Source organism: Planococcus citri, chromosome 5, assembly GCF_950023065.1.
Source record: "Planococcus citri chromosome 5, ihPlaCitr1.1, whole genome shotgun sequence".
Taxonomy (NCBI): Eukaryota; Metazoa; Arthropoda; class Insecta; order Hemiptera; family Pseudococcidae; genus Planococcus; species Planococcus citri.
In genome coordinates this window covers 5,333,759-5,349,776 of record NC_088681.1, presented here as the reverse complement: position 1 = coordinate 5,349,776, position 16,018 = coordinate 5,333,759, and the positions used below count along the sequence as shown (strand labels likewise).

Here is a 16,018-nt window from a genome sequence, read left to right as displayed (position 1 = left end):
TTTTAAAAAGTCACTGGAGGCTCCAAAATGATTTGAAACCACCTGAAGTCGTCTTCAGAGAGTGTTAAAATTGGAGTGTAGAGTAAATTTTCGCTTTCCATCTCAATTTTTTGATGAAATTTTTAGGAAATTTAAAGTTTCAAAAATCCACTGGAGGCTCCAGGAATTTTCAAAAAGTCGCTGGAGGCTCCAAAACGACTTGAAATCTCCCTGCAGTTGACTACGTTGCGTATTGAAACTAGTTTGCAGAATAAATTTCAGCTTTCCAACTCCATTCTGGTGAAATTTTGTGGGAATTTCGAGTTTCAAAAATCTGCTGGAAGCTCCAGAACTGCTCGAAACGGTTTGAAACAGTTTCCAATCGATTTGGCATGTCGAAAATAGAGTGTATCCCGAATTTCAGTTTTCTTGGTCAATTTGGTAACATTTTGATTTTTTCCCCTCATTTTTGGCCTAAATTTGATTTTCAAAAATTCATCAAAAATCGAAAAACGCACTTTAGCACTTGAAATTTTGACAGGTGATAAATTTTTGCATGATCTTTCGATCTACTTTTCAAAAGTTTGAAATATTTCGTGCAAGTCCTATGTTGAAACGCAAAATCTGCGACTTTCGGCTGACCTGTCAATCAAAATGGCCGCCATTTTCTAAGTAGGGCCACTTTTTTTTAGTACAAGAGCTAGAAATGTTCCTTAGGACTCCCCCTTTAAGAAAAAAGTTGCCCCGGAAGATCGACGGGGGGGGGGTGCAATTTATCCTCAAGTGAGCTCCCCGACTGTCAGTGGCACAAAAAAATTCAGGGTTAAAGGAGTTCATTTTTCGTTCATTGAATCAAAGTTTGAGAAAAATGGCTTCATGGCTTGTAAGGTCGAATTTTAGGTTCGTAGCACTCCCCCCCCCCTTTCAATTAAAAATGAACTGTTGCAGAATGATTCAAAAATAACTTTGTAAACTATCAAAATTGATTAAAATTTCGTCAAAAATGTTTTTTTGAGCATTTTTGAAAAATTTCAGCCCCGAAATTGGGTCGTGATTTTTGGTATTTTTGGATTGTCTTGTGACTTACTTACATTAAAATGAGTCAAAATTTCGCGATAAATTCAAATGTGTATTGAGACGAAAATGCTATTTGAGCATTTTTTAAAAATTTCACGCCCAAAATTGGCTCACGATTTTTAGTATTTTTGTGAAAGTGCATTGCAATTTATTAAAATGGGTCAAAATTTTGCGAACAATTCAAATACCTATTGGGGTGAAAATGGGTTTTGAGAAATTTTGAAGAATTTCAAGTTCGAATTGGCCATGATTTTTGGCATTTTTTTTTCAAGTAGTGTCTCGTGACCTATTCAAATGGATCAAAATTTCGCGAAGAATTCAAATACTGGGGCGAAAATAGGATTTTAAGAAATTTCGAAGAATTTTAATTCCAAAATTGGGTCATGACTTTCTGCATTTTTTAACAAGGTGTAACTCGACCTTTTAAAATGATACAACATTTTTCGGGGAAATCAAATACGTATAACTAATCCGATACCAATGATCATTTTTTAAAAAACATTTTTGAACAGTTTTCAGCTCAAAATTGGTTTAAAATTTTTGGGACTTTTTAAAATTTGATATGCTTGTCTCAATAAAAACCCGAAAAAACAGAGCATGAATACGCAGAGTACATAATATGGGAAATATTATCAAGTAGGCTTGAAATGACAGAAACAAGAATTGAAAGGAACACAGATGCTCTTAACGGCACATAAATTCAGATAATCTACAATCCACCCATCAAATCTGTTTATCACTCGGTGAATATTCTTTCTCGATATTTGTCACCAAATAGTTACATCCTACAAAGGTTAGCAGTACGATTGTTTTTCTGCAGAAATATTGAAATAGGTTTATCTACCACTTTGAAAAGCTTTACACAGTCAAGTGGCCACTATCCCTCCTCGATCATAGATAGTGAAGTTCTACATCATGAAATATCATGATTGGAAACAACAAATTCTGCTCAAGCAATTTTCACCTATTTCGATATTTCTGCAGAAAAACAATCGTACTGCTAACCTTTGTAGGATGTAACTATTTGGTGACAAATATCGAGAAAGAATATCCATGGAGTGATAAACAGATTTGATGGGTGGATTGTAGATTATCTGAACTTATGTGCCATTAAGAGCATCTGTGTTCCTTTCAATTCTTGTTTCTGTCATTTCAAGCCTACTTGATAATATTTCCCATATTATGTACTCTGCGTATTGATGCTCTGTTTTTTCGGGGTTTTGTCGAGACAAGCATATCAAATTTTTTAAAAATCGCTCTGGTCCACCATCCACACACCTTTCTCAATTTCATTTTGTGAAAGCTCAACCATCAACATGTTCATCCAAAAATTGGACATGGGTCCCTGTATTTTATACCAACTTTTATCAATGTTTGCCCCCCAAAAAGGGGTGAGGTGTTCTTTGGAATTATGCTTTCACTCATTCATTACATCTAATGAAACTATATCATTCAGTTCCAAGATTGACCCAATTGGGTTTTTTGCTTCCTCGATTTTTGACAATAATCAAAAATTATATCATTCAGTTCCAAGATTGACCCAATTGGGTTTTTTGCTTCCTCGATTTTTGACAATAATCAAAAATAAATGAGTCCATCATTATCGAGGTGGCTTCAAGGGGCTGGGGGGTGAACTGTGAGTAAAAGTGATACTGGTGATGATCTTATTCAGGAAATTGAAAGCATTTTTTCATAACATCTCAGGATTTGCTTGGGCGTTTAAGGGTTAATTAAGCCAAAAAGACCGATAAATATCATTCTCTGAAACTGCAAGGGAAATATTCTGAAGCTCAATGGTGCCCAGTTTTTGTTCATTATTGCCAATTTCACAAAAAAAAAAAAAAAAAAAAAAAAAAACGAAAAAAATTAGTCAAGTACGTTTTCTGCCATTTTTTATAAATTTTTTGAAAAATGCCCTCGACCAAAAAATTGTCACCGCTGCTTTCCAAAATAGTTTCCCTTCTAAATGAGCACTTTTTCGAGAAAAACCTCCCTTCCGTCCTACTAATGATGTTAGTCCCCTAATCCCAATAAACCCCCTCAAAAGTCGAATAAAATCAAAAAAAAAATGAAAATTCATCTGCACAAATTTAAAAGTAAGTACTTTCAAATAAGTAATCACATTTTTAAGAAAATTCCTCATATTTGATCCTCTTGTGTGAAGCCCTTCAAAGTTGAAAAATATGAAAAAATTGATGTCTGTAGGTAGTTACAAATTATTTGAAAATTTTTCATCTCCGAGTAGAATTCTTCCAGACTTCCAGAAAATTCTATTTTCAAGAAAAACCTTCTCCCAGCCCCCCCCCCCATCCCACAATGTTGGCACCAACATAGAAGCCGCCGGAGGTTGAATAACAAATAATCCGAAAAATTGAACCAATCGATTTTTTTTCCTCGAAAATAAAATCTCCTTTCAGAGTTTTTTCAGATTATTTCTTCCCGAGAAAAATCCTGCATACTTGTTGATGTTTCATTTTAATTAAGGCGATTGTTTTTCTTCGAATTATTCCAATTTACACGCATTGCGTACGAGTCGCAACCCTCGAAAATTATCATATGCTTTAGACGATGTCGATATCACTATCAGTGTGCTGTGTGGGCGGGGGAGGGTGCATTGACAGCCGGGACGTGAAGACGATGATGATCGACGTGTATTTCTAGGAAACAGAGGAGTCTTTGTCGGCGACGTCGTCGTCGGGTCGACCAGGGCAGGCCAGTCGGAGGCGCGAATACATCGACCATATCGTTTTCAATTCCAATTGTTTGCCAAACGATGCGATAAAAAGAGAGAGAAACGTTTGTACATGCAGCTTGCACCACGTCTTGTTGTCTGTCGGCTGATCCGATACGATATACCATTCGATGGCCAGGGCATGGTAAGCACTCGAGCAGACAGGGAGAACGTTTTACGCGAAACCAGTTTCGATTAACTGGTATTGCGCGTTAATTACACACACACAACTACAGTCGTCGTCGTCGCGTCGCTCGTCGTGTGTACCCGGTTGTGGCGAAATTTTCTCCGTCTGTCTGTCTGTCTCTCTATTTTGGCGGTCGCTGGTCGCGGTTTCGATCAAGAAGTAACAAGAGGAGGTGCAGTGGTCATGACGAAACATGGATTGTACGTAGAGAGAGAGATAGTCTTTTTGCAACGTGAAGTGAAGCAAAGGGTGATAGAAAGACGACGACGACCACTTATTGCTCGTATAAAGAAAGAGTTAAAGACACCTGCCTGTCCACTGTCCAGTATGTCCATGTTGTGTGTACCTGCTGGTGCTGGTGGCTGGTGGGTCATTCCTCCTCCCTTCTTTGTTACCATTTTATTGGTTGATCGACGGATCGACTGATCGCGACTGCTAATCGATGACGAGACACTCCGCGTAATACGTGGAAAGATATTATAGATGAAATTATTGACTGCATGATTCATATATACCTTCCACCTTCCTCTATACTGTACTTATATTATAGCTATCTACTCGTAATAAAGTAATAATAATGATATGTTTTGTGGACGGTTACAGATGGCTTATCGTGATTGTAGTTATTCGAAAGGCAGCGGCAGCGACGAAGGCAGCACGACGCATCCGTTCAGCGACGAACAAGAAGACGACGACACGGAACGCGAAGCTAAACCGCCGGTAGTCGCTATACCCATACCGGAAGAACAGCGCAGAGTATTAGATTGGTTGAATTACGGACACTATCCTCAATTACCAGTAACGCAGCAGACGCCGCCACCTCCGCCGCCGCAGATGATCGATACGACGACCACGACGACGACGACGACGGCGGCCAAGCCAGCTCAACCAGTTGTTACCAGTTCGACTTGTGATGATGTGAGAAACGTGGTCGCCAAAGTGGCGAAAGTCTCGTCCACGAAGAAGGATAAGGCGCAGTGAGTATTCGAGAGTAAAGTTACCCCCTTCCCCCTCGTCCCCCTTCCCTTGCCATCAGCCCTCAGTCTTCAGTTTGCCCTTTACTATGGTCCAGACTCCAGAATGGAGCAATCTGATTGTGTGGAATCGAGTTGGAGGGTTTCGAGTATTCTGGTTTCGTGTTTTCAGAAGGGTTCGAGCGTTCTGAGACGAAGTTTCATCCCAAAATTTCTCATGAGTAAAATCTAGCGAATAAATTAGGAAATTAAGTTTTCGAATATAATAATCTTGAAAAATTACCTTCAAGAAGCTCACATTTCGTTCTGAATTTATCGTTATAATATTTGACCCCACTCCCCCTCCCCCCACAAGCTCGTACTCGGTTACTTTTTGAATAACCGAATGACTGCAATTACTAAAATCAACTTTTGGTTACTTTTTTTGTAAAATTTTGGTCACTGGAGTTACTTTTTCCGAAATTTAAGTTTCTCTAATTTCGGTCTTGATTCGTGAAGAAAACAATAAAAAATTTCTTGATTTTTGTTAGAAATACTAAAAAACAAAAGCTTTGCCAAAAAGCCTCGTTTCTTGATAAAAATTTCTAAAAATTGTGGTTTCTCGCAAAAAATTCCAAAAAGTCTCATTTTTGCCTCCAAAAAATCCCAAGTCTCGTTTTTTTGACTGACATTATCATGTCGAAGATTATTTACCAAAAATCGAAAAAATGAACACTTTTTCAATAAAAATTATCAAAAGTATTGCTTTTTACAAAAAACATCTTGCTTTTTAGCGAAATTTCTGAAAAATTACCCTTTTTTTTCAAAAAAATTGAGCATCCCAAAGTAGAAATTTTTTTTCCAAAAATTACCAAAACGTTGCGCTTTTTTGCAAAAATTTACCGAAAAGTATCACTTTTCGCCAATAATTCCCAAAAAGTTCAGCTTTCTGCAAAAATTGTAAAAATTTTTCGTTTTTTCAAATTTATCGTCAAAATTTTCCATTGTTTGGTAGAATTTTTAAAAAATTGCCAACAAGTCCTGCCTTTTGCTAAAAAATGTTGTCGAAGGCTTCGTTTCTTGCCAAAAGTAGCAAAAAAGTCTCGCCTTTTGCCTCAATTGCCAAGAAAAGTCTCATTTTTTACCAAAAATTGGGAATGTTTTTTTTTCACTGTTTTTCAAAAACTTGTTCTAATGTGTCACTTTTTTTTACCAGAAATTATTAAAAAGCCCTTTCTTTTGCTAGAAGTGTCAGAAGTTTCGCTTTTTGCCAGAAATTGCCAAATTCTCACTTTGTTGCCCCGAACTGCCAAAAAAATCATTGACCTTTTTAAATCAAAAAGTTGCAAAATCGGCTTTTTTGCCAAAAATTCCAAAAAAAAAGGTCACTTTTTTGGCTCTAATTGTCAAGAAATCTTGATTTTTGCTAAAATTGTTCAAGTTTCTATCCAGTTTAATTTTTAGAGCTTATAAAAATAAAAAGGTTTGGTTTTTTGGTGATTTTTTTTCTGCGTTAAAATAGGTACTCGTATGTACAATTTTTTCCGTATTTTGTCATTTTTTTTTTTTTTTGGTTACTTTTTCAAGTTTTTTTGGTTACTAAAATTACCTTTTTTTTTAAATTTATTTTTTTACCTAATGCAATGAAAAATGAAAAGTTTTGTTATGAAAAAAAAAAAATCAGTATGAGTCTTGACGTCTTCACCTTTGCTATGAAAAAGTAGAACCTGGTCCCTCCCTTAGTTTCTAAAAATTATTTGATTTGTGATCTGATTAATCTATTTCTTGAAAAGGTGAGATTCTGCCCATAAATGAAAAATTTTTAAAAAATTTCTGTAGACATCAATTTTTTATTTTTCCCAAAATGGGGGAGTGAGATATTTTCAAAAATGTTCCCTGAGTTTGATTTACTATCATTTTTTCTGAATTTTTCTACTTGAGGGGCTCCTTACTTAGGGGCCAATATAATTAGAAAGGTAGGGAAAAAAATTTTCTCAAAAAGGGGATTATTTGAAAATATTTGACTCAAAAACAAAACATTTTGATGAATTGAACTTCTTTTGCATTTTTATAATTTTTTCATTTGTGGGGGGGGGGGACTAACAGCGCCACTTTTTTTACAGATAGGGAATGAATAAAAAATATGGAATTATTTTCTCATCCCAGGTAACAACTTAGGGGGTGGGAGGTGGAAAATTCGAATTTAGCACAATATGGGGTAAGTTTGGTGGGAAATGTCATCAAATTCGAAGGAATATTACGAAATACTCGAATTTCAGTTGGCAAATGGTCGAAATTTGTGGGAATTTTGAGGGGTGAGAACTGACATCAGTTAAATACTACAGTTCTTGGTTTTTTTTTCTCAATTATTTTGGAAATACATAGATATAAATCAATCTGTCGAGCATGTGGATGAAGGGATGGTCTAATGAACGCATTGTACGTAAACACGTTGTATTGAGAAGCCATGTGAATCATTTTTTTTTTTTTGGCGGTGACTTATGAGGTTGCTGGAGAATGGTCACCAGCTGTGTAAAGATATTTTTTATTGTCCCATTTCCGAACTTTACCGTTAATGATGTGATGTAATGTGTTACGTTTTGCTGTTTGTTATTATAATCATCGACGATGTTAGTCGTAGACATACAAATGTGTACTGAGGAATTGTATAGAAAAATGTCGGGTTGGAGGGGGAGGGGGGCGTTTTTGTTTTGAAATGGGCTGAAAAAAATATTAAAAATCGAAAATTAACCAAGTCGAAGAAAATAATTAACATTTTTGTCGATTTTCGAATTTTATAAAAATTGAGTCGTGATTTAAAATGAGCGCCTCTAAAAACCTAGCAAACCATAATTTGCATAGTATTTTAAATTTTTTATAATTTTATGGGCTTATTGTGAAGTTTAGGGGGTTCGTTCAGAGATTCAAAATTTGTAATCTTCACCTTTAAAAATCTGAAAAACCACGCGTCACTCGAATTTTTCAATTTTTTTTTTTTTTTTTTTTGAATTAGGATGCTTGTTGTGAGATTTAGGAAGCTCGTACTGGAAAATTGAGTTGAAATTCGTAATCAGCACTTCTTAAAACCTAGCAAACGATGGGTCACACGAATTTTTCAATTTTTTCGAAATTGGAACATTTGTTGTATGGTCTGTGAAGGAGGGAGGGCGGAGGGAGCTCGTATTAAAAAATTCGAGTTGAAATTCGAAATCAACTGCTCTAAACACCAAGCAAAGCATAGGTCGCATAATATTTCAATTTTTTCGATTTTATTTTAGGGGCTGATCATGAAATGGGGGGGGGGGGAGCTAGGATCAAAAAATTAAGTTCAAATTTGGTATAAATATCATGAAAAATGTCACAAACTATGTGTCACGTGATTTTCAATTTTTTTCCCACCAATCTCGACGAACAATTTTCAAGACAGAACCAAAATTTTCTCAGAATAAGCGAAAGTATTGAAAGTGTCACAAAATATGGTCTAAATTTTCATGGAAATTTGCAAAAATACAAAAAAAAAACTGCGAAATCACATAGTTTTAAAAAAATGAAAAATTTGTGTGAAATTTTGAAAAAAGTTATTAAAACGTAACTGAAATTTTGTGAATTCGAAAGAAATCATCCAAAAATCAGTAGAATTATAATTTGTGCAGAATTTAGACTAAAAAAAAAACTTGAAATTTTTTAAAAAACCAAAAAAAAAAGTAAAAACGTGAAAATTGTTTGAAATTTTTAAGGAGTAGAATTAAAATTTGTTCGAAATTTAAACTGAGAAAAAAACAGAAATTGTCGAATAAAAAAATTTCAAATAGCCAAAATTGATAAAAACGTCGACATTGCTTAAAATTTTTAAAAAATTGCTGAAAAATCACCAAAAAGTTGTATAAAAAAAATTGCCAAAAAAAAAGATCACTTTGTTCAAATTGTACAAAAATAACGTTCAAAAAAAGAATTAAAAATAACCAAAAATTGTAAAAATTACCGGAAAAAGGTCATAAATAACGATCATAAAAGTTTTCTATAACTAATTGAAAGTATGATAAAGTTCGATCAGAATTTTTCAAAATATACAAAAACGTGGTCGAATTTGTTGAAATGTTGCCGAAAATCCGAAAAATATGAGCTAATTTGGCAACTCTGTTTACAAATGCGCCAAAAATGAGTAAAATTGAAAATAAATTTGATTACAATTGTAGAATAAAGATAAAGAGTTCAAAAATTGAGAAATAATCGCCAAAAAATCGTTTTTTTTAATGATTTTTTTTTGTTTTTTTTTTTCAAAGTTTCAGAATTTACGAAAATTTGATGAAATTTTCTCGAAAATCTGGGATTATTTTCATAAATTTGGTGAAATATTGTGAGAATAATGTAAAATTAGTGAAAAAAAATAGTAGGTAAGTAGGTAATAATTCTGATGAAAATTGTTCAAAATTTTTTAAAATTTGCAAGACATGACTCAATTTGGAGAAATCTTGCTTATAAATGTATTAAAAATCAGCAAAACTGAAGAACATTTTTTAAAACCTGAAATACGTAAGAATTTTGTAAAATTTTGTAAAAACCTCAATTTTTTTCCAAAGTTCAAAAATTCAAAAAATTTACGAAAAGTTGGCTCCGAATTCTTCAAAATTGACTGAAAAGTTGATGAAATATCAAAAAAATTGTGTTAAAGAAGGGGGTTCTAAAATCTTGAAAATTTAGCACAATTTTGTATATTTTTTCAAAATTGGTTAAATAAATTGAAATGTAATCAAAATTAGGTCGAATGAAGCATTATAAAAAGTTGGTTGAAAGTGCCCAAAAATTCGGAAAATCATTCTGTTACCTAACGAAAAAAAAAAAAAATCATGGTTAGACTTTTACTTAATTTTTTCTTGAAAATCATCAGGATTAATGAGAGAATATTGTCAAAATTTGAAGAAAAAAATAAGTCCTGAGGTGTGAAAAAAATTCGTTTAAATTACGAATAAATACAAGAAAAGACACGAGTATCTTCTTAATTGACATAAAAATTGAAAAAACTTTACCAAACTTGTGCAAAATTCAGCAAAAATAGGCTGAAAATTAATCAAACAACGACGAGCTTGAATAAAAACTCATCAAAGAACATTCGAAGGTATCAATACATCAATGCTCCGGTGATTTTTTGCATCATTGGATGAAAAATAAAATAATTGTTATTCAACACCTTCTCCCTGCTCCTTATTTGATGATATTTCAGCTCCTCCCCCCCCCCCCCCTCTGTCCAATAAACTACCTCAATTTTGATCAGTCCGTTTCTAACACACGATTTTTGAATTTCCAGATCAATCAAAGGACCGAACAGCATCAGTGGCAGCATCGGCGGTGGTGGTGGAGGAGGTGGTAATACCAATCACCACCACACCAATAATCACACCATCATCAACCACATCAACAACAATAACCACAACAACAACAACAATCATCATAATCATCATCACCACAACAACAATAACAACAGCATCACCAGCAACAACAACAACAACATCATAATCAACAACAACAATCTTCAGCAAAACCATCAAAACGGCGTAAATGGTTTCGGCTTCTACAACTGGTGCAAATCGAATACCTCGTGCGGCGGATACTCATCGCCAGTCTCGCCTGTCTCGTCAGATAAGAACGATTCGTACGACGACGAACCTCTAGCTTTGATCGTGCCGAGCAAAAGACGTATCTCAGACCTTGAGTCTGCGCTGAAAAACCAACTCAGCAAAATGTACCAAGAACAGCAGCAACAGCAGCAGCAGCAGCAGCAGACCAACGGCAAACAAACGTTATCGGTCGAAGAAGCCCTACAGCACGGTGAAGTATTCCTCGATTGGCTGCGAGCCTGTTCCGATCCGAATGTTACCGTTTTGCAAGCCATGCAAATCGGCACCTTGATTAAAAACATACGCTCTAGTCTGGAAAGGAATCAAAATCGACGATAACGAGGTTCCCCCCAACCTCAATTCTTTTACCCACCCTTTGTATCTCTCTATTTGCGCTCCTTATGTTATGTCGATTCTTATAATCCTCGGTCGAGTTTGTTGCGATTTTGTTTTTTGTTTTGGTTTTCATCCCTCGTGTGATGATGAGTTTTCCTACCTATACGTCTTATTCCCGTTTACGATCACCCTGTTTTTATCGAGCTAAAAATTACCTACTTATTGATTGTGAGGATTTCCTTTTTCGTTTTTCGTTTTTTTTTTTTTTTTTTTCGTTATTTTGCTAGTCTTTTTAATTATTTTTCGTTATAATTACGTTGTTATGATTACGATTTCCCTCTCGGTTTGTTTCGTTTCGTTTTTTTTTTTCACTTTCGTGTGTGTGTTTTTCTTTTCTTTATTTGGAAACTCATCCCCCTCGTCCCTCAATCGGAGCGTATTTTTATTTTTGTCTGACCTCACTTAAAAGTTACTATTTATTTTAAGGTGTTTTTTTTTCTTTTGTGCGTAGCTGTCGCGTTTTTATTCCAATGTTATTCCACTTGGCATTTTTTTTCCTCCTTTATATCGTATAAGATTTGTACATTTTCGTGTTATACTTGTAAAAAGTCTCCCTGACCCCCATTGACCTTTCCTTTTTTCCTTACCTCGAACGTTTCAGTTTTAGATGAAGGACCCCCCCCCACTCTCCTTGAAGACGTGCTATATGATTATAGTGGTACTGTTGTGTTGATAGGGCAAGTATTTTAATATTCTGATGTGTTTTATAAATTTTTAATGACGTTTTGAAAATTCTAAAATTTATGATTTGGAAAAATTGATAATTTTTTTTTAATTAAAAAAATTACTGTATGTTTGGAAAATATGGAATTTTTGAAAAATTTAAAAAAAATGAACTGTTCTTGTAATATTAAAATTTTTTTATTCAAAAAAAAAAAAGAATAAAAATTATTTGAATGCAACTTTTGCAAAAATTTGAAAAAGAACTCATATTTTTTGTAAAAATGAAAAAATTGCACATTTTTTTGAAAAATAAATGAAAAAATTGCACACTTTTTTGAAAAATAAATAAAAAAATTGCACATTTTTCTGAAAAAAAATTTTTTTTAAATTTATTTTTTTGTCAACTTATGAAAAATTGTACTTTACAATGAAAGCATTTGAAAACACACCTATTTTTGTAATATTGAATTTATTCAAGAAAATTATGAAAATTTTTAAAAATGCAATTCTTCCAAAAATCTTAAAAACGACAATTTTTTGTTAAATATAAAAACTTGCATATTTTTTTGTAAAATTTGAAACCCAAAGTCCATTTTTTTTGTAAAATTGAAAAAAAAAATGTTTATTTTTTGTAAAATTTGAAAAAACAGCTGTTTTTATTGTACCAAATTATTTTTATTGATTGAAAAAAAGTGAAAAAATGCTTTTTGGATGCAATTTTTACCAACATTTAAAAAGACAGTCATTTTTTTATAAAATTAAAAAAAACTAAATCATTTTTAAATCACTTTGAAAAATATTTTTTTAAAAAACCTCCCTTAAATTTATTTTTAATTGCAATTTATCCAAAAATCTGAAAAAATCCACCCCTCCTATTTTTTTGTAAAATTAAAAAAAAATTGTTCATTTTCTGTGAAATCTGAAAGAAATTGCTGATCACGTACTTTTTGCAAATTATTGTTATTTAAAAATGAAATTTTTGTAAATTTTTTTTTTGTGAAATTGAAAACAACGTTTTTTTTGAGAATCTGAAAAAATCCCTACTTTTTTGTAAAATTGAGAAAAATTGTTTATTTTGTGCGAAATCTGAAAGAAATTGCTGATCATGTACTTTTTGCAAAATTATTTCTATTTGAAAACGAAAGTTTTGTAAAATTTATAAAAAATTATCTTTTTTTTTGTGAAATTGAAAACGTTGCATTTTTATTTGCTAAATTTGAAGAAATTGCAGATTTTTTGTAATTTTCTTTTGAATATATGATTTTTGTTAAATTAAAAAAAAATTGCATGTAGGTAAAAGTTAACGTTTTGTAAAAATTGAAAAAAAATCATATTTTTTATAAGTAGGTAATTTCTTTATACATAGAATTGCAATTTTTGTGAAATTTGAAAAAAAAACGTACTTTTCGTAGAATTGAAAAAATTGCATTTTTTTTGTAAAATTTGAAAAAGTTTTATTTTTTTTTAATGAGAAAAAATGACAATTTTTTTGTAAATCAATTTTTTTTAATATTGAAAAAAAACAAATTTTCAGTAAAATTTGAAAAAGTTGCCATTTTTTTGTACTTATACTTAATGTTGAAAAAAATAGCAGTTTTTTTTGTGAAATTTTGAAGAAAAAAATATCAAAATTGAAGAACATTTTTTAATAAATAAAAATAAGTACTTGCCCTTTTAAAGCAAATTTCATCTATACCTTTTTTTAAATGGCAGAAATTATGCGAAAAATGTGAAGTTCAGAAGGATTTTTTTTACCACAAATTTTGGATTTAATTTTTTTTTGTTTTTTGAAGAAAAAAACAGGCTGTATCAAAAAGCACGCGAGTACGCTTATCTCTCTCTCTCTCTCTCTCATTCTCTCTCCTGTTTCTGTTTTTTTTTTTTTTTTTTTTTTTTTTTTTGGTTTGTTTGAAGAAATTTTATATTTTGTATACAGTATTTAGTGATATTTATTTTATCGAATTTATCATTTAAGGATAGAAATTCGATGTTGGCATTTATCACGTGTTTTTGTTTCTCCTCTTACTTTTTTTTTGTGTACATAAATGTGCAATCGATGACAAAGAAAGAAAAATGATTTGTCAGATCTGGATTAGAAAGGTGTTATAGTTTGGATTTTTTTTTGTTGAAAATTTAGAGATCTTTTTTTATTTTTATTTTCATTTGTTCAGTTTTGTTCTTGATGGGTTCAGCATCTAAGACTGACATGATCAATATGTAACTAGTCTAGTATTTGATTGCCTATTTTTTTTTCAATATTTTTTTTTTGTTTCGAAGTCAACTTTGTGTAAATGAGAGTTTTGATTTATTTACCTACAGTTTTTCCTCTTTTTTTTTTTACATAAGTAATGTATACCGTTTGACAGAAGATGAAAATTAATTTCAGGTGTGAAAACCTTTCTACCTGATTACCTACCTAATTACTTTTAAAAAAGGTAAATAAGACGTGTATTAATTGAGTAAGAGATACGAGTATGTTGTTGGAGTATTACGTGTAGAGATATTACATTTTACGTATTGTTTAGGATGCTTTTTTATTCCCCAGCCTTGTGTATTTTCTTCTCCCTCTCTTCCTCCCTTATTTCCAATTTAATGTGTAATTTATACCGAAGAAATGTACGTTTTTTTATTGGATTTTTTTTCGTTTGTTTTTTAAGTACCTATAGTGTTTATATAGAGGATGATTTGTTTTTTCATTTTTCAGTTTCTTTTTTTTTTTGTTTTTTCTTTAAAGTACTACTACCTGTACCTATGTTTAAAATAATGTGTTACGAAGTTCTCGTTGTTATTATTTCTTTTTTCCTTTTTTTTCTTTCTTTTTGGCCTGAATTATGATCGGATTTTTTTTCTCGATGTAATTAGGTTAACTGATTATTTTTTTTCCATATTTGCCTTAATGACAATCCAGTTATCTGGTGATTGAATTGTGCTGGAGTATGGCGATTGTAATTTTTTTCGTTTTTGAATGTTTACTTACGTTCTATTGTATACTCTTTTCGAATATATTTTCATTGCAAAGTTGTACGCGAGTTTTATTTTTGTGTTGCAAATTAGATTGGCTCATTAATCAAGATTTTTTTCGAATTGTTTTTGAGAAGTGGACGTATGTATTATTTTATGGATTATTTTTGCATGTTTTAACTGTCTTTTTGAAGCTGTTATTTCAAATATTCGATTAATTTTTATAAAAACCATATTGAGCATCAGAATTGTTCGCGAATAATATGATTGCTTTCTGTTACTTGAGTAATGAAAAATAAATAAATTAAAAAAAATAAAAACTGAAAAAACAGAACCTCCAATTTGAAAAAAAATGTACAAAGCTTGAAACAAATTTTAAAAAATTAAAAAGCAAAAAAAATGAAAAAATGACTTGATAACTGAAGTTAATTTTGAGCAAAATGAAAAAGTGAAGACAAAACTGAACAGTAAAAGAGAAAAAAATAAAAAGAAAGATGAATTAAAACATTGAAAAACTGATGAATAAAAAAAATTGAAAAATAAATGAAACAAAAAATTTGATGAAATAAGAAAACTGTGAATGTAAAAAAAAAAAATTGAAAAAATAATGAATCAAAGAAAAGTAACTAAATGAGAATAGAAAATTAAACGATGAAAGAAAAGAATCGACAATTGGAAAGAAATATACAAACATTAAAAAATTGATGAATAAAAAAAGTTCAAAAAATAAAATATGTTGGGAAAAAAATGAAAAATTTATAAATCCAAAAAACGGAGAAAAAAAATAAAAAATGGTAAAAAATGTTCAAAAATTTAAAAATTGGCAAAAGTGAATTTCCTAACCTAGAATGAAACTTTTTGTTGGAAAAAGAAAAAGAAAAGAGAATAAATAAAAAAGTTGTAAAAGATGAAAAAAGCAGAAAATCTAAAAAATTTATAAAAGAAGAAAACAGTATGAAAAAAAAATAGAAAGAAAAAAAATTAGAAAACATGAAGAATTGAAAAAAAAGAAGAAAGAAGAACAAAAAGTTGAAATAAACATGGAAAATTGAACATGTGAAAGAAGAAAAAAATGAAAAATTTGTATAGAAAGATGCAAAGTAAGTGAAAAAAGGTAAAAAATTCACCAAGAATACTTTTCGACAAAAGTAGAATAAATAAAACTGCAAAAAGAACTAAAACTGGAAGATATAAAAGTTGAAAAAAATGAGGAATTTAAAAACTACAAACAATTATTAAGATAAAAGAACAGAAAAGGAAGAATTAAAATGAATAAACAAAACACTGAAATAAATTATAAAGAAAATTCATAAGAAAAAACATCTGGAAAAATGAAAAAATAAAAAATTTAACAAAATAGAAAAAACATGTAGAAGGGAAAATCACTAAAAATTGAAAGAAAAGTATTAGATGCAAAAAAATCGAATTATGGAAGAGTCAGGAAAAAATTGGAATA

At 31.3% G+C, this 16,018-nt stretch overlaps 1 protein-coding gene across 1 annotated transcript in view; it reads left to right on the top strand.

Annotated features, from left to right (window-relative positions):
• Positions 1 to 11,072, top strand: part of LOC135848001 (putative uncharacterized protein DDB_G0272516) — a 74,131-nt gene extending 63,059 nt beyond the window's left edge. The window contains exons 3-4 of the mRNA XM_065367766.1: positions 4,578 to 4,951; positions 10,233 to 11,072. Of these exons, the coding sequence (XP_065223838.1) occupies positions 4,578 to 4,951; positions 10,233 to 10,881 (1,023 nt within the window). The 3' untranslated portion in view covers positions 10,882 to 11,072. The remainder of the gene's footprint in view (positions 1 to 4,577; positions 4,952 to 10,232) is intronic.
• Positions 11,073 to 16,018: the final 4,946 nt, after the last annotated feature.